This window comes from Sphaerodactylus townsendi, linkage group LG12 (assembly GCF_021028975.2).
Source record: "Sphaerodactylus townsendi isolate TG3544 linkage group LG12, MPM_Stown_v2.3, whole genome shotgun sequence".
NCBI classification, from domain to species: domain Eukaryota; kingdom Metazoa; phylum Chordata; class Lepidosauria; order Squamata; family Sphaerodactylidae; genus Sphaerodactylus; species Sphaerodactylus townsendi.
Window position 1 is genome coordinate 27,558,509 of NC_059436.1, and position 19,147 is coordinate 27,577,655.

At 46.9% G+C, this 19,147-nt stretch overlaps 1 protein-coding gene across 1 annotated transcript in view; it reads left to right on the forward strand.

Moving 5' to 3' along the window:
• Positions 1 to 389: 389 nt before the first annotated feature.
• The window catches only part of FAM178B (family with sequence similarity 178 member B), a 171,383-nt gene continuing 152,625 nt past the window's right edge, over positions 390 to 19,147 (forward strand). Inside the window, exons 1-4 of the mRNA XM_048512116.1 lie at positions 390 to 1,418; positions 3,742 to 3,803; positions 5,110 to 5,232; positions 11,628 to 11,783. Coding sequence (XP_048368073.1) covers positions 390 to 1,418; positions 3,742 to 3,803; positions 5,110 to 5,232; positions 11,628 to 11,783 — 1,370 coding nt within the window. The remainder of the gene's footprint in view (positions 1,419 to 3,741; positions 3,804 to 5,109; positions 5,233 to 11,627; positions 11,784 to 19,147) is intronic.

Consider the following 19,147-nt stretch of genomic DNA (forward strand, 5'->3'; position numbering starts at 1 on the left):
ATTCCATTTTTTATGTTGAAAATCAGATAACATATCCCAGACAAGTTTGCCGGGCCAGGCCTTAAAGTGTAGGTATATCCAGTACTGTCTTTAGCTTTGTAATGATGATTTGAAATTGCAGAGGCAATAAATTCTCTACTTTCTGATCCCCAGACTCTCAGGCCACCTCTAAGCGGATTCGCTCAAGACAGCAGAAATGCAGGTCACCTGCTTGTTCACTATCCGAGAGATTAATGTTCTGTTCAGAAAATTCCAAACAGAGAAAGAAAAGGGAGACCAAGAGTAGATACAGGAAAGAGGAGAAACAGGCAGCTCATGGCCACTCAGAGCAGGGACTGGCATTGGACCCTCCTGCTCACTCTCACTTGCTTTCATCAGGATGCCCCCTCATGGATACAACTGGAAGTGGTGAAGACACTAGTGCATGGGGCAGTGCTGACTCTCTTCTGCAGGAGGTGGAGGATGACATGTTCCCTGCAGACTGGACCCCGCCACGGATTGAATTCCTCTACCATGATGATCCTCCGCCTTTGAGCCCTCTTCCAGAGCCTGCATCTGACTCTCGAAGCTCAGGGGAGATGCCAGATATTACTGAAGAGGTTTTTGGACCACAAGAATTCACAGATGAGATGACCTCCTCAACTCAGAGCCCCTTGGAAATCCTCAACAAGATAGCAGTTACACAGTTGGAAACTGAAACGAGGGATGTAGCAGGCCCAGGACACTTTGCATCTAGTTTCTGCCAGTCTGCAAAAGAAGAGCTTGAAGGAACCTTGCTTGTAGACCAAATCAGCCCCCAAAATTGGACAACCTTTAGTTCTGAATGCTCTCCTTTACCATCTTCCATCCATTTGTCATCTCCAGCATCCAGGAGCTCCTCCAGAAACATTATACCCTCCACTGATTTTGCAGAGAATCCAGATAAGCTGAATCTTGAGTTAAACTTGACAGGAGAAGTGGATCAAGAATGTCTATCTTCACCATACCATTATCATCCATCAGCAGCAACATCTAGTATTTCCTCGGGAAGCAGCATCTCTGCATCCTCTGATGAGTTTGTAGGAGACCTGGAGGAGCAGATGTTTGATTCAGATGTGGAAAGAGACATGGGCCGAGAATCTCTACCTTCGCAACTCCCCACCCATCCACTGTTGGAATCAACCAAAATTTCTTCCGGAAGCAGCATTTCTTCATCCTCTGATGAGTTTGTGGGTGACCCGCTGAAGATGACGCTTGATACGGATGTGAAAAGACACATGGATCCAGAATTTTCACCTTCACAACTTTCCACTCATCCACTGGTGATGGAAGAAGACATTGATGACGTAGAGGAAGACATTGATGACAGTGGCCTCATATCACTCAGAGACCTGCTTCAGACAGATGACATGAATCAGAGCACTATGGAGCCAAGCACAGTGAGTACCATGTTTCACAAAGAATGCCAACTTCGTGACTTTGTGTATGGAGTACAAGTGCATAACTCTGGCTTAGCTATGTTTGGCCCAGTAGTCTGTTTTCCTTTTGGTTACTTCACTTGGTGAATGCCCTTTTAGGCCCTTGCGTTTGATTCGGAAACTAAAGCTGGTCCAAAATGCAGCTGCACGCCTGCTCACAGGAGGCGCCTTTAGAGAGCACATCTAGCCAGTGTTGAACCAGCTGCATTGGCTCCCGTTTGAATTCCGAATCATCTTCAAGGTGTGGATTCTGACCTTTAAGGCATTACGCGGCCTGGGACCCTCGTACCTTCGGGACCGCATCACCCCATATGTCCCTACTCGGCCTCTGCGTGGTCCCCGGCCCCTCAATGATGCGGCTGGCCTCCACACGGGCCAGGACTTTCACAGCGCTGGCCCCGGCCTGGTGGAACACCCTCCCACCAACTGTCCGGGCCCTGCGAGACCTTGGTGAGTTCCACAGGGCCTGTAAGACTGTGTTGTTCCACCGGGCCTTTGGAGTGTCCAGCCGCTGATATGGTGCCCCCCCACTGCTCCTGCTTTGGCACTGGTACAACAGAGCTCCTCATATTGAGGGGCCTGCCGTCCCCCCTTCCTGGGGTGGGTTTTAAATTGAGCCTGGACGCCTCTTGTTTAATTTGCTAATTGTTAGCTGCTGTTTTTATGTATTTTAAGATGTTTTATTGACGGAGCCTATGTTTGTATTGTATCGGATTTGCTCCTGCTTATTGTTTATATATTATGTTGTTCACCGCCTGGAGCCCTTTGGGGATCGGGCGGTATAGAAATTGAATTAACAACAACAACAACAACAACAACAACAACAACAACAACAACAACAACAATAATATCATACAGTAATAAAGGTAATCCTAGTGAGGATTTTGTGTGATTGTTAGAGCAACAACCCCAGCAGGAAGTTCTACTGAGAAATCATCCGTGTGTGTGTGTGTGCGTGCGCACTGAAGTCATGAGGGTGCAGATTTTTTTTATTTTTAAAAAATATTTAATTTATATACCGCCCTCACCCGGAGGTCTCAGGGCGGTGTACAACATAATAGGAACAATAACATGATAACGCAAAACCATAAGGCTACATATAAAGACAATATCAATTTCAATGGGTTCACAAATCAGCAATTCAAGATCAAAATAATACTATCAGGTTAACAGCTCAGAGCAAGTTAAACAACTTATGATAACATCCCCAACATTAGTATAGCATTTCACAACATTAATATAACATTACATAACAACAACAATATGATAATTACATAATAACAATAACATAGTATATCAAATGAAATAACAATAATGCAATAACAACAGCAATATAACATAACAATATCCCCACAATAATTCCACAACAACCCAGCATACAATAAACCTCACTTCATAACAGTTAACATAACAATTTAACCTGACATAGCATAAGATTGAAAAATAGATGGCGACTTCCCAAAAATTTCATAGTCCCAAAAATGTCATTTACATATTTACAAAAATGTCGTTTACATATTTGACAGTAAATCCCGAATTCCCAATGTGTTTTCACTGATCTTTATCGAAGGAATTTACTCAACAGTTGCATTTCCTCCCAGTGGAATAGATGGAGAGGAGCTGTGTCTCCAGACATGATTGTGTTCAACAGCCTAACTAACCATAGAACAAATTTCTCTGATGAAGATCTATGAAGTGTGTCTAGAATAGGGAATTTGCTGTTAAATAACTCGGCACCTTCTTTGTTTTTCCTTCTGCCTTTTCCCCCCTTCTGCCCTTTTCCCCCTTCCTCCTTTTTTCGCAGCAGTGGCGTAGGAGGTTAAGGGCTCATGTATCTAGTCTGGAGGAACCGGGTTTGATTCCCATCTCTGCCGCCTGAGCTGTGGAGGCTTATCTGGGGAATTCAGATTAGCTTGTACACTCCCACACATGCCAGCTGGGTGACCTTGGGCTAGTCACAGCTTTTCAGAGCTCTCTCAGCCCCACCTACCTCACAGGGTGTTTGTTGTGAGGGGGGAAGGGCAAGGAGATTGTAAGCCCCTTTGAGTCTCCTGCAGGAGAGAAAGGGGGGATATAAATCCAAACTCTTCTTTACTGAAAGAGCCCAATTGAATCATAAAAGCATTGTGCATTGGGAAGGTTGCAGGTGCAGAAACTCGGGGGGGGGGGGGACTGTCCTGAGCATCAGTAAGCTGTGCAGGCTCAGTGGGTCCCAAGGTGTGCAGAGGGGTGCTCTGAATCAAGTGGCCGAAATGACAACGTTTGTTCTTTCCTCTTCATCCAGTTCCTGTATTCAGGGCCAGATGGTTACCTCAGCAGCCTGGACAAGCTCCTGGAGGAGAAAAGGTGAGGCCTGGCTGGAGCGAGACCTCCACTGACAAAGCCTATGAGTGAAAGTTATGGCCAAAAGTACCTCCTGCAAATGATCATGTAGCACTGTGATGCATGTGGAGTGGGAGTCTGGGAGAGACGTGGACTCCCATGTGTGCAGAGAGTTCTGCAGGAGGAGATTCTGGGAAGGGTCTTCAGCTAAAGAGGTGCAGGCAGAGATAACTGAGGTGCAGTTCTATGGGCCTGTTCTAGGACAGAGTTATGGTTTTGCAAGGGAGGGCAGTGATGCTGAATGGTGAGCTGAAGCCCTGCTCATGATCTAAGTTTGATCCTGACAGAAGTCGGTTCCATGTAGCTGACTCAAGATTAACTTAATCTTCCATCCATTCAAGATCGGTAAAATGTGTACCCATGTTGCTGGGGGTTAGATGTAAATGACTGGGGAAAGCAATGGCAAACAACACCATAAACAAAGTCTGCCTAGTAAATATCACGATGTGACATTACCCTCAGGGGTCAGTAGTGACCCAGTGTTTGCACAGGGAATTCCTTTACCTTTAAGGGATCAAAGTCCTCCACTAATTTCCTTCTGACACCAAGCAGGACTGCATTAGCAACCATCCCACAACAATGACTAAGTTGCAACTCAGACAACATAACTAGACCTGTAAATCCCCTGATGCAGCAAGAGACAGGCAGCCATGGGATCTCCCACTGTGTTCTCTTTCAAGTCCAGTTCTTTTCTTCCTCTGATGTGCCTGTGACCTGGAGTCATCATTTCAGCAAATAGTGGGACAGGAGCAGATAAAAGGATGGGCAGGAGAAGCTGAGGCTGTATCATCTCTATATCTTTGGGTTCCCACTTGGCAACAACCCCCAGCCCCGCTCCAGATTAATCTGTGCCATCCAGGCACTGCCCTATGCTCAACCAATAAGTGCATGGCAGCTTGTGCAAAGAGCTGTCAGTGACTCTTGCTAGTGAGGCAGGCCACACGCTGCAGAGGACAACAGTTTCTTCCTCAGTGAGTAGCCTGTTTAGCCTGAAAACAACAGAACTATACTAAGCAGAATGATACCCTTCTAAGTTCATTAACTTCATTGAAGGATCTTCTTAGGATAGAAATTTCAAGTCTCCCAGACTCAATTCTCTATCTACTATTCTGCACTGGCTTTCAAACTTTAATTGATTCATTGGTCAATTGTTAGTATAGACCTTATGCCTATGCAGGAGGAAGGTGGTTAAAATTGGGATTCTACACACACACACACACCATGTTTGAGTCCATGGCCCAACTTCACAATGTTGTTTTCCTTCCTTTAGGGAACAAATTCGGGAGGATGAGGAGCTTGAACGAAGCCTAGGAGAAAAGCTATTGCTCTGTAGTTCACTCCATTCTGTGGAAGTAGTTGAAGAAAGTGCAGCTACACTTCCTGACGCTCACAGGTAATGTAATACTATCTTGTAACTGAGTAGGATGGATCTGTGGGGAGCTAGCAGGCTTTTTAGGGTTCTGCAAGTGCTGGGTAGTTTCCCCTGAAGAGTTGCTGGGAATTATGTAGAAGAAGAACAGGAGACAGTTTGTCACCTCTGATTGTAGTCAGGTGTGAGAAGATGATAGCACGTCACCGGCGAGAGTGAGGAACAGGTACCAAAGTCAGAATATTAGTCCTGTACTTGTTTACTCAGAAGTCAGTCTCAGTGAGGTTTAATCCCTTGAATGTGTGAATAGGAGTGCAGCCTTACAAGGAGATTTCGTAGGACCATGGACAGTTCCGTGAGGCAGACACATTGCTCCAGTGAGCTGTAGAGCTCAACTGAGCCCTTATATCCTGCTGAAGAGCAGAAGTGTGTGTATGGCAAAACTCCCTGCTTATTAAAATCAAAACTGCCTAGCACGACAGTGAACCTTTCCCCCCAACATGCTACTTTGCACAGAGCATTTAAATATTCCATTGTAGAAGTAAAGAGAAGGCCAGTTTCAAGTCTTTTCAGCATTTTCTGTCTCCCTGGGGAGGACAGCTTGGCCAGCGTTCTCATAATTTTTGCCAGAGGACTGGTTGTTTTACAAAGGCATTTGGTCGTCTGGAGATAGAACATAACAGGAGCTGTAGTTTTGTCCATGGTTTTACTTGATATTGCCAATTTTACTATGCCCGTAGGGTTACACATTTTTATATACTGTTAGCACCTTTGGGACCTGTCTGGACTAAACATTCAGAACATCTAGTTTTAAATGCTACTTCTGCTCCAATGTTGCAAGTGAAGTGGTACAATCAAGGACAAGCGTTACTATTTGATTATGCCAAATCTGTAAGGGGCATTCCATGCCGAATCTGCAAACAGTCATAGCACAATAGTCATGGCTTGTTTAATGCATGAGCATTAATGCATGAGCATTTGCGTTGTTTGCTTCCAGTTATTAGCAATGGTACGGTAGATCTGGTTATTGAGCTGTTCTAATACTGAAATATGTTAAAAGAATTGAATTTTTAAACATTCTAAAAACATTATACATTGGATTATCAAGTTGTTGGTTTTTTGTTGGAGTTGGTAATCACGTTCTAAACTACCAAACAAGTGCATTTGGACCATTACAATACCTTGCACATATGTTGATTTGTGGAGGAGGAGGTTAGCATTTTTCAGAAATTAGACAGCCCAAAACATCTCATATGAATGAAATGGGCTCAGTAAACTAGCAGAAAAATCCATGTAATTACAACCATTACTAGTTCTCCTTCAGTGGGGTTCCATCATTCACAGACGGTTTTGGTCACATCCCCTACTGTCCTAGCAGGGCTATAGACAATTTTGTTCCAAGAACCATTGGGGGCTGTCCTTCCCCGTTCTTCCAGTTTTCATAGTCCTGCATCTGAACAGGTCACTGGGAATAAACTCCTCTGAATTCTGCAGTCTGGGGAAAAACAACCCAAAATTTAACCTTTCTTCATCTGTGGAGAAAAAAGGAAAGGAAGATGGAAGGACAAGCCACCTGGCCCCAACTCCAGCAAGGGGCCCATTGCAATTCAGCTGAGTTCTCAAGAGGTGACTGGGGCCGGGCAATCAATTACTCCTGAACTGCCCCAACTCATGACTGTCTCACTGTCGGGACCAGTGGGAGTGTCTGCGAACCTCCCAGGCCCACCAGCTGTGAGGCCAGCACAGCACTGAGTTGGACATCAGCGGCCACGTTACTCAAGGCACACTGTTCATTCCCCCACAGCAAGTCACTCTAATGACAGATGCAAGCAAGACAGGCGGGCAATGGCTCAGGGCAGGTTGCTCAGGGCAGGTGGTTCCTAAAAGAAAGAAGCCGGAGCATAAATTGGCTTGAGCTTCAAGCAAGAAGATTGGGGATGTTATCCTTTCAGAACACCATTCAGGGCAGACACCTATTAATTCAAACAGACAACATGACTGCAAAAGCCCATGTGAACAAACAGGGAGGCACTTGTTCACGGTCCTTACATGCAGAAGCAGTGAAGCTGCTGAGATGGGCGGAAACACACCTGGCAAGTATACAAGTGAGGCATCTGAGTGGGGTGCTGAATGTACAGGCAGACTGGTTGAGCCGGTCAAACATAGATCAGGGAGAGTGGACCCTAAAGGCAGCAGTGTTCAGCCAGATTGCCAGGAGATTTGGCCTTCCTGTTCTGGATCTCTGTGTCACTAGATACAACCGCCAGGTGGCCAGATTTTACTCCTGCTACAAGGACCCTCTAGTAGAGGGCACAGATTGTCTGAGAGGAATGGTTTATGCCTTCCCCCCAACCCTGCCATACCACTAATAGGGAGACTCATCTGCAAAATCAGGCAGAAAAAGGTGTCAGTAATCCTGGTGGCTCCTTATTGGCCCTGGAGGCTGTGGTTCTCCGATCTGATTCCTCTGTCAGTTCAGGAACCATGGAGACTTCCAAGTCACAGGCACCTCCTATTTCAGGGGCTCATTCTTCGCCCAAATCCAGACTGGCTGCATTTAGCGGTGTGGAAATTGAGTGGTCAGACTTAAGGTCCTCAAATCTGCCAGAGGAGGTAGTCTCTGCCTTATATGGAATCGGACCATTGGTCACCTCACCTGGAATTGTCCACTCAAACTGGCAGTTCTTGGAGTTCCAGGCAGAAATTCTTCTCCAGCACTTGAAGATGCCGGGGACTGATCTTGCAACCTTCTGATTAAACAGCAAATGCTCAGCCACTGAGTTGCAGCCTATACGTAAGTAACTTGTTTCATCTTATACTTCTATGCTGTGGCACAAATACAGAAGAACAAACACTAAAGAGCCCTGGGTAAAACCATTTTTAATAACAATAGGGGCTGAACCAGAAAAAGGTGGAGTGCGGCTTTGCCTGTCTTTTGTGAACTGCCAGCTAGGGTCGTCTCAAGATCCCCCCAGCACATCCATTTGCCCCACCCAAACCTGTTGTGTTTTGTCCTGTAGCTTTGTATGCACCAGCTAGCCTGTGTGATGGAGCTTAGAGAGCCATCACTTAAAAGCCATTGCAGGGCAGGCATAGCAGTTTCCCACCTGGCTTTTGACACTGCCGTGGTCCAATCTCGGCATCTCTTTGCACGAGCAAATGGCTAAGCATCACTTGTTGCCCATTATCCCAGCAAGGGAGTGGGCAATTACTTGGTGGAAGAGTTATTACTCTGTCAAGCTGCAGTCAATGGAAAAGCACAGGAAGGGGTGATGGGAGGGGGAACAGGGTGTGTGTATGTGGGGGGGGGGGGAGAGCTGGCATTCTTGAGAAGAAAGCAATTAACCCTTTGGGTACTGTAGCTTCGAGTACTATAGTAAGGCGTAGGAAGTAAATTAATCAGCTGGGAATTAATCAGGTGCCTCCTCCATTAAGAAAAAAAGAGAAGAGAAAGAATCTGGGAGGCCAGAGAGAGAGAGTGTGACTGTGTTTGCACGCTTGCAATTGGAGCTAAAAGTCAACACAGCCTGGTGCTTGATGAGGCATGGAACTCAGCAAAGGACCTACGGAGCTGAGTACCACAGTTTTCATTTCAGAGAGGGAGTCGGTTGGAAGAAGCCTCAGAGTATCTTTCCTGTCTCCCCCATCATTTGGTGCTGTAGCTTAGGCCTCCGAGCTAGGCCTGGAGGGGGCAAAGCATGCTCATGAAATGTCAGCGGCAGCTGCTGCCCCACACAAAGAAAGAGTACTCTCTGCCCCCTTTCTTGAGTCAAGTTGCATAAACCACGGAGGGCACTGGACACACAGTAGGTGGGCCCACCTCATTCTGGGGGACATGAATCTACGAGCAGAACTATATGTTCCAGGAAACAGGGCTGTCACTCAAAATGAGTTTTCCCCTTCGCCTCTAGACAGTTGCTTTATCATCATTACACCAAGCAATTTACCCCGTGCCAATAAGTGATGGGGTCAAGAAAAGCCATAATGACATGAGAGGACAGGATACAAATCATACTGGTGCACATCGCATTTCAACGAGGTGTGCTCAGAAACATTTTCTCTAGGCGGACCCCATGAGTCTCCCCAGCGAGGCCAGTTTCGTGCTTTGTCAGACTGGAGCACATCAAAAAACTGCGACATGTAGTTTGCTCGAATTGTTTTTACTGGATGGTCATTGTAGCTTTTTTCCCTTTTTTTTTGCAATCAATAAGGAGCGTTCAAGAGCCCCGCTGGGATCAGAGATTAAAAGGAGAAATCAATCCGGTATCTCTTAATCTTCTCTTTCTGCTCTTGGGCGCCAGCTGCAGAAGTGTTGCTGCAGTACGTTGGAACTTAAAAGTGAACCTGACAGAACAGGGCAGTCTGATTCAGAATTTCTTTTCATTCATTAGCCGGGTGCTTTGAATGGCCCAATCTCCTTAGCCAGGCTTGCTCAAAAGTCAACCGAATTGCTTTTTGTGGAGCTACTTCCACCTTGTCCCTCAGAATACAGTTTGAAAACAAACCTACTGACTCCTCCCCCGCAATGAGCTGCCAAAAATTACCCTCTAAATGTCCCTTTATGAACAGTTGTGGCTCATGCATGGATTTTGCCCAAACCCACTCACAGAGGTTAAGCAGGAGTTCCATCACGGTTGGGCAGGAAAAATTACAAGTTTTGATTTTTAATGTGGAGAGCTTGCTGTCGCCTGACGTGACTTTGCATCAGATAGTCAGGTGTCAGGTGCAAGGGGATGTGCAGAGGCGTAGCTCCAAGGGGGCGTGGCGTGCCCGGTGCACCGGGCGCATGCCCTTGTGGGGATGTGGTGGGACGGGCAGAGGACGCACCAGTACACCGGGCACTTTCCCCCCTTGCTACGCCTCTGGGGATGTGTTTCCGAAACACTGGAGGCCCTGATTCAGATCAGGAGCACAGTGCCAGGGGCGAGAAGCTTCAGTCTCCCCAGTGCACCATCTTCCTTACGTGAAATGGCTCAGTGGGTGCTGTATGCCTAATGGGTGGGCTGCAAGTGCACAGATGGGCTACGTGGGGCAAATCTTCTCCCCCTTCCCAGTTTGAGCCGGAAAAATGGTGCAGAGGGAAGGCTGGGTTTCATGGTGTCCCCTCAACAATCTAAATCAGGGCCCTGTACTTTTGGGAATCAAGTTCTTTCACAAGTCTCTCGAGTCAGTCAGTGGGAACCCAGCCATTTAAACACCAAGACATGCAGTTTGGTCCTTTGGAAGAATGTGAGATCAGTATAGTTCAAGCCTCTCCATCTTAGGGAATCCATTCTGCATGGGCTTGTCTGCCTGACACCCTTCACACAGGAGCCTGGGGGGTGCTGGAGGGACCTATTCACTCAGTATTTTTCTATATGAGCTGAGAATGTGCCCCAAAGCACATCTACGCCCTTTGGTCACATGTTGCATAAGAAGGTGGCTGTCTTTCACAGGAAACTGGAGCATCGTTGTGGATCTTCTCACAGAAGGTGAGATAGAGGAAGAGGATAAAGAGGGAATAGTAGTAGTAATTTGGATTTATAGTAATAGTAGTAATCTGCATTGATTCCCCATTCAACAGGTTCAATTCTGATAAAGTAGTCCTGTGCCCTAACTTAGAATTTAGACCTAAAGTGGTGTCACAGTTTCATATGTCCCAGGATATTACAGTGACTGTATTTTTTGCCAAATCCCCAATCCCCGGGTGAAGTCATTCCATACACTTAATGTCTGAAGGTCACTCCTTTTTTTATTTATGTTGTACAAATTCATTTCAATAAGACAAAACTTTATTTGTTTGCTTTAAGGATCCTAAGAAGGGCAATGCTGTTGCTTCTCAAACCATTTCCAGATGGGTAGTTTCTGCCTTTAGATTAGCATATAGGTGGTGTCCAGGGATGGGGCTACCTCTTAGCACAGGGCAACCCACCCATCTCCTTGCCACAGACACCCACCCAGGGACCCTGGAGCACCTCACAACTGGCAGCCCCACCCTTGGACTTGTCAACAGAAGCAGGGACCGCCAGGAAGCCAGAAACTGGATGTCAAGAGAGCTGGGCAGCAACAACAAGCCTCAGCAGTTCCAGAGAAAAGGATGGAGGTAGCACAGCCCTGGGCAAGTTGTAGTCAGCAGCACTTTGCATCCTTAGAGAATGGGGCGAAGCCAGCACAGCCCCAACCAGGCTGCAATCAAGGAGGAGGGCAGAAAAGCTGAAGAGCCAATCCCAGAGCAGTTGTAGTGGAAGTAAACTTGAACTAGTTAAAAATGTTTTGCTACAAATCTCAGGCGAGCCCATGGACCACTTGTTGGGTGCCTGTGCCCTAGAACATCAGTTGATACTTAAGGGAACTGATGATTGCTCTCCCAGTGTGCTGCCAAATCTTGCCATCCACTTCTGTAAAACTGCTTTTTCATGAGTGCTGCCTTTCTTTCTCAGGTTGCTTCTGAAGCGGTTCTCCATAAGTCTGGGCGCAATCCCAGCTGTACATCCTGGTGAAAGCATCTTTGGTCTTCTTCCTTACCAGAAGACTTCTCTGGCCCTTGACACTGCTGGACTGACACCTCAGAACCAGTTGGAAAATCTTTTTTTCAAGTGAGTTCCCTGTACAAACAGTTTGCTCAAGAATAGCCTGTAAACTTCAAGGAAGCAGCTCCTGCTATAGAGAGGGTGTCACACAGTAAGTGATGCAGGCCAGGTTCCTACTAAAGGAGTTAACCCATGCCTGTTCTGTAACTCTTGAAACTGCAGGTGGGACTCATGTGATTCAATATTCCTCCATAGAAAACAAAGATGCGTTCTGAAGCCTCCATAACATCCAGTGGGCCTGATTCAGACTGGGCTCTTGGTGCACAGCTTAAACTTATCTCATTCCCACTATTTTCCTAACCTGAAAGAGCCCCAGGGTCATCTCTGGTCAGAAATATAGTGGAGTGGCTTAGGGTTGCGGGGACTTAAGCAACCTTTTCCTGTACACACCTGGATGGCTTGAAACTTCAGAACACATCTACTGTGCTAAGGAATTATTCGGGGAAAGGAAGAGTACCCCATCATTTATGCCCTCACCTGCAATTTCAATTGATCTAGCACAGATGCAGGTTGACCTGCTAGACCTTAGTTCCCTGTAACTTGCACAGCCCACTCTTGCAAAATCCAGGGTTTTATTAATGGGGAGGGATGTGGCAGTGACTCATCATGTACATTGGTTTGCAATTCTAAGTTTTACTGTGGTAAGCAGAGTCAGTAGCAGGGTTAGCTCAGTCCAGTTGGGATTGCTATCTTGGCATCTCAGTTTTCCAGACCAAGTGCTCTACCCTTTGGACATCACTGCCTTTTTACCCAGCCAAGAACTTTAATGCTGCATGTACTTTACAAGACAGGAACCTGCTCTTGAGTCTTTTGATGACACCAAGAGGCTCCCCATGACCCCTTACCTTGGTTTTATGAGTGATTTGGTATGATGTGGACATAGCTGATCTTCCCATTCCAATATTGCTTTGCTTGTTGCTGGAGACAGTATCTGCAAGCATTTGTGATAATTGGCTTAAAAACAGCTGAGGTTAGCTTCCGCTGCGTTCGCCTTCATAGCGCCTGCCGGCATATTGTTTAATAATAGGGATTAATAATTAATGGCTTTTTGCCTTGCTGGAGCGGCATCAAGACTTGGATCTTGAATCTGATTAACGTTGCAAGTGCTGATTAATCAGGTCTTGGCGAAAGTGAGAAATAGCAGAGACGTAGGGTGAAATTGGGTGAGGGGATGGGGGATCCCAGAGGCTATTGCTAACATGAAGTCCAGGCTAACTTTAAGACTAATAAAGCAGTTTGGAGTCCAGATTAGCAGTGGACCCTGGGATTTCCCGTACCCTCACCCACAGATTAACAAACTGGAAGACGTGTTTTATTCTTCCATAGATTAATTTACTCTGTAGAGTTGTCTTTAGTAAGATTACTCCTTGGTGTTCTTTTAGACACTTTCTGAGATTATGATGTGAACAGCAGAGAAAAATGCTGTAAACGCAAAGGTTTTAAAAAATGTTCTGTTCACATTCAGAGGAAAACGCACCTGTTTGCCGAGATGTGGGGTTAATATGGAGCCTCTTCAATCTTTGGCTGTTAACAAATTATCCTGAGAATGGGCTTTGTGGAGATTGAGGTTTACTGAACCAAGATTACTATTTCCAACCATGGCCAGCCAGATACTTCAGGAATGTACACAAGAAAGCATGGAAGATGCCAATCTTGTATGATCCCAGCCATTTGTATTCACAGATACCCTGCCTCTGTCCATGGGGAATCCATTTAGCTTTCATTGCCAATAGCTGTGGATATACCTCTCTTTCACAAATTTATGGCTTTTAAAAATCCATCTAACCCAGAAACAAATTTGGTGCCATCAGTATCCTGCCCCTGAGAGGTGGGTTCAAGCTATCCTTGCTGTGGAGGAGGAATAGTCATGTGGGGGGAGGCACTTTGCTGGCTGGTTGACCCTCAGTTATGGAGAGAATTTGGAAATTTCCTAAGAGTTAAAGGAAAACCTCTCTGCACATGCTCAGATCCGCCCTATTTATATTGTATCACATTATACCAGTTTCTTTAAAGAAGGGGTGTGGCCAGTATGGGGAGGAAGTAGTGTTCAATGGATGTTTTTAAGGGGCAGAAAGGGGTTACAAAGGCAAAAGGACATCTGAGAGAGACTTCCTTCCCCATTGCTTGCCCCATGACTTTAAGAGTTAAGATGTAACAGAATATCCAAGTGTTCATTTCTGCCACTCTGGATGGTCCTTCACAGGGGGCCATAATATGCGCATACAAGCTTGTGCATTTGTGTTCACCTGTGGTCATGGCTGTACTGAAGCACTTACATTTCCTCCGCACCTATGTTTGTGTGCGTCGCCTGTGCACTCATTTGTATGGGGATCAGTGCCAGTGCGGCACATTCTGCAACCTTGTGAATATTCTAGCAGGCTCGCAAAAGTAGGTTACCTGCCATGTGCGCCGTCTCTGATAAATGGCAATTGAGCGCCAAGCCCTTCGGGAACGTGGCGGGGCTTGCTCCAGAATTCCAATGTAGGGCTTGCTTTATGCGGCTCCAACCAAGCGGGGCAGCGGCAGGGGGAAGGGAAACCACTGGGCTGTACCAGCCTCTGACAGTAATTAGCCCACCTTGGCTGCACTAATTGGAAGGAGCGACACATCATTGTAGGAAGTGGGGTTGTAAGGATGTTAGACAAACAGAGGCAGGCAGGGCTGCATCGTCAGCAGACGGAGGTTGGGGAGGGAGACACGTTGGGAATCGGAAAACAGAGGACTGGCATCAAAATTACTTCTTTCCTCAGCTGTGAGAAACAGGACGTCGACTGCCTTGTGGAGTCCTTTTGTGTGGGGGCGGTGGGGGCGGTGGGAGGAAATACTCGCAAATGGATTTAGATATGGAACTGGTGCAGTGTTCCTGTGGGTGGGATGGGAAGCTACTATTTCAAATTTCTCTTGTACCAAAAAAGCGCTAAGTGGGCCTTAGGCAAGATCTGCCCCCTCACTTTCAGCTGCATTGTTTGGTAACATTAAGGCTGACCTAATTTACAGGGCTGTTGTAGACACAGCAGAGAGGATGCCTGTAAAGTGGATAGTGTGTTGAACTTGGACCAGAGGAAGACTTTGCATTTATTCACTGCCTTTCTCTCCTGTAAGGAGTCTCAAAGCAGCTTACAAACTCTTTCTCCTTCACCCCACAACAGAGACTTTGTGGGGGGGGGGGGGGTGGCTGAGAAAGTTCTGAAGAACTTTCTGTGACTAGTTCAGGGTCACCAGGCAGGAATATAGGAGTGGGGAAACAAATCCAAATCACCAGATAAGAGACGAGTTTGCTTCTCACGCAGAGGAGTGGGGAATCAAACCCAGTTCTCCATATTACAGCCTACCGCTCCTAACCACTAGCCTACGTTGGCTAGGGAGGTTTAGATTCAAATCCTTGTTAAGCAGCGAAACTTGGGCCCGTCACAGGCTTGCCCCTTTCTTCTCCTTCCAAGCTCATAGCTGGGTAATGTTTGTTCATACTTTTTCAAAGTACCACAGACCTCCTCCTGCTACTTTCCCCCTACAATTTCTTATTTGCTTCCCTCATACGCCTTACTTCTCGTAAGGCTTTTCTCATGAGCAGGCCACTCTTCTCACAGAAACGAGCTAACTAAGAGTAGCTGATTGGCTGCCAGATCTTACATGGGCCCCCTACCACCTTTGGCCTCCATTCTCTTTCTGTCCTCCTCACCCCCATCCCTAGCTAGGTACAGATATCTCCTCAACTCTTATAGTCTCCTGTTCAGGAGTGAGATTGTGAAGCAGGCAGATGGTTGGTCAGGATCTTTAGAACAATTCCCTCACTTTCAGATGTATTCTAGACCTTGTACTAAAGAATTAAACTTCCAGTGATTTGTGTGCTTTTTTGCCCACTCTTGTTCCATGGATTTTGAGCTCTGGCCCACCCAAGCACCTAATGCCAGGTTGGACTTGATGACTCCTTAGTGGATGAGAATGCCATGGTGGCCGACTGCTTGGAGGTTAAAACCCTGTCAGAGCCTGAGGTTTCTGGGCCCTCCAGTATCCAAGGGCTATCAGGAAACCTGTACCCAGGTGGGCCATAAGCAGAAGACAGGACCAAAGAGGAGATCAGTCTGTGACCAAGTCACCCCCAGAACTCCGAGAACAGAGAAGATGAAAAGCTCAGTTCAGACCATGGGGTGCAGATGGTCACCTGAGAGCCTTCCCCTGCCCATAGGGCACTAGAAGACCAAGCTTCATCATGAGGCTCTCCAGGATTCTGGGCAGGGTCCTGCTGTAAGTGCCTGCAGACTTCTGTCCACAGCTACAACTGCATGCACTGACTATAACCAGTCTAATTTCAGGCCTGGCTGCTGTAGGATCAATAGTTCTCATGGCACTTGGGAATAAGTAGGAACCTTCCCCCCCCCCCCCATTTCTCTACTCTTCCCCAAGTTGCAGTCCTCCACATCTCCATCCTGGGTTTTCCTTGGGCATTGGCCTGATGAGCCTGATTCCAAGAGTGACATTTAGACCCAGTAAATGTCTTTCATTTCTGACCTGGTCTATATTTAAGTGCCCTCTTCATTATCTGAGAAATAAGCCTTAATGACAGATGGCACAGGGCAAGTTCAGCCTCTCCTTGTGACTGCAGGCTCATCAATCCTTCTGTGTCAAGATCCAAGCTCATTTCCCCCAAGGGCTAGCTGGGGTGTCTGGACGACAGACAGCATGACAAGAAGGCCAGGCTGTACAGAAGAACCATAGCTTTTCAGTGGTTAGTGTGAGCTCAGCTGGAGGAATTTTTGACAAATAACTCACCCTATTGAGAAACTCCCAGACAGGCAGGAAGTGGGGGACAAGAAGATCCCTGTCTCAAGACCTACCTCATCTTCCTTTGTACCATTCAGAGCAGGATCTCAGCTTGTTGGCCCAAGGAGATGGATCTGTAGAGGAACTAATTGTTTCTGGGTGAAGACCGATGCCATGTTTTGAAAACATAGTACACTGCACTCCACTCCTCCAAGTGGTTCACAGGATACCACGTTCCCTGCGGAACTGAGTGAGGTCACAGTTATGGTGCTTCCCCTTTGTGACCAGCCAGTCTGATTGGATCTTCTCTGGGATCATGAGGAAGAAGCAGGTGCCCGTAGTCCTGCTTAGCTTTGCTACTGCCATGTTGGGGAACTTAGAAATAAGTGAGGGCCTAATTTCATAGGCATGAGTTTCTCTCCAAGTTGTTCTCCCCTTTCCTTGTCAACTAATGTGAGCCAAATTAAAAGAAAATGCTGCTCCAGTTTTTCAAAAAGAAGATTAAAAGGTCAGTTGTACCATCTTCCAGAAACATATGCTTTTGTAGGTGTTCTGGTGATACCTGCTCAAAACAAGCTTGCTTTCGCATGGACAGGTGAAGAAAGTGAGGTTTAGCAGCTTACAGCAAGTGCTGTTCCACCTTCTGTGTTTGCATATTGCTCCAAGCAAGCGGTTCCTCTTCTGCATTCAATTCCATTACTTTGCATAAAGTCTCCCCCTTGATAAATGATATGGAAAGAGACCTTCACAGACACCTTGCCTAGCGTGAACACAATTTATTTGACTTCTCTTGCTGCCAGATAGTTCTCTAATTTTCCAGTTTAATCAAAGGGACTTCCAAGAATGCTTTTCTGAATCCTGTCCAGTGTAACCACAAGTTAACAGACCTTCTTTTCTGAGCCAGTAGGCCCCTTTTACAGCTGGAATTTTTCTTAACTGAGCCTTTCATTTCTTGGCCAAGAACTTCTAACTTCTATCAATCAAGGGAGCCTGGGTTACACATATGGGTCACTATCCACTCACCATAAGCCGCGGGGTCACCTCTTTAAAAGCCACGGGGGTCCTGGACGCTCCCCACATCTCCAGCGCTCACTGCGCGGCTGCCAGGGATTTACCTCTCTCCCGCCTCCTGGCTGCGCGGCAAATTAGCTCCGCTAAAAAGAGCAACTTTTTTAAAAACCCCGCGGGTGCCGCGGGGTTGTGGGGAACCTCGGCTGTTTGCGCGCGGCTGATTCGCTGTGACGCGCAGCTCACGGCCAATCAGGGAACAGGGAGCGCCATCTTGTTAAGTGGGGGTGTCCCCGTCTAAAAGTGCGCGTAGTGATGACGTAGACACGTGTCGACACCCAGTCGAAGTCACGTCTTCACGTCTCAACTTGTTCAAAGCCCGTGCCGAGCAAATGGAAAATGTCGGCGCCGAGCGAATGAGGAAGTACAAGAGGCGTGCGTGCGAGCTGGCTTCTGCTTTCACTTCCAAACACTGCTGATGACGTGTCTCCACAGAAAGCGCAGCCAACGATTTACTGCTGACGTCAGCATGTGCCGACGTCTTAATAGAGGGCTGTTAGCGCCTCTTTGATGACGTTCGCACTCACGCTCGTGCGAACCTATCATAAACAACCTCTTCCCAGCCAATCACACTGGAGACCCGCCCTCGGCTGGCCGCCACTTTCACGTAACTCATGACGCACACGTTCGACGGCCAATCGGAGCGCTCCATTCCCCTCATTGCAACGGAACTCCCGCTCTTTGCTGCCCGCGTTATTTCAAGAATTGCAAACGTGTGGGGAACAAATGTCTCCGTGGTCAGAAGCCACGGAGGCTTTTCATTGCGGGGTCGCAGCGGCGTTGCAGTTTAGTGAGGTAAGTGGGTAGTGGCCCATATTAGTCTGGAAATGCTTTGTGCCTATTGGCAAGCTCCTATAACTTCTCCAACACACTTCTCAGTAGTTTTCAGGACTTGGTATTGGGAGCAAAAGTAGCAATTCTTGGGGAAGAGGCATAAGCATCCCTTTCCCCAGGAGGTTTTTAAAAATACAGCATGATAAGGGTTGTACGCCTGCTGTCACATCACAGAGGAAAACGTCGTATGCCTTTCACGTTCATGCATGAGAGTGTGGATGCAGGCTCCGCATTTCCGAAAAAATAAGCTCTTTTTCTCTCAAGCTGGAACTGGGAGTTCTTTCTCCTCCAAATTTGCAGCAATTCCTGCTGAGGAGAAATTCATCATATTGCCCGGACGCAGCCAGGGAGCAGAATGACAGCTGTGTGGCCCAGGGGGAAACCATCACTTTGGATCATTATGTTCTGAGCAGCTTAAATATATTTTTGTCCCAGAAAAGGATGACATCAAGCGCTCAGGAAAAAGGTTTATTTGGAAAGCGGTTGCTTTGAGGGGGGCTTCTGGGCATCTTTTAAATTACGTTCTCTCTTTAATGTACAGACAGGACTTCTTCCCTACACCTTATATTTTCGCTTACATCGCTTGGGCAGAAATACTTCTCTGCAGGGATGGCTGGGCTTAGTAAGGGAACCCAGTGCGGATTGTTGCTTTTTGTTTGGTTTTTCTAATCTCCAGACTGATATAGACAGCTGTATCTAGGAGCCCA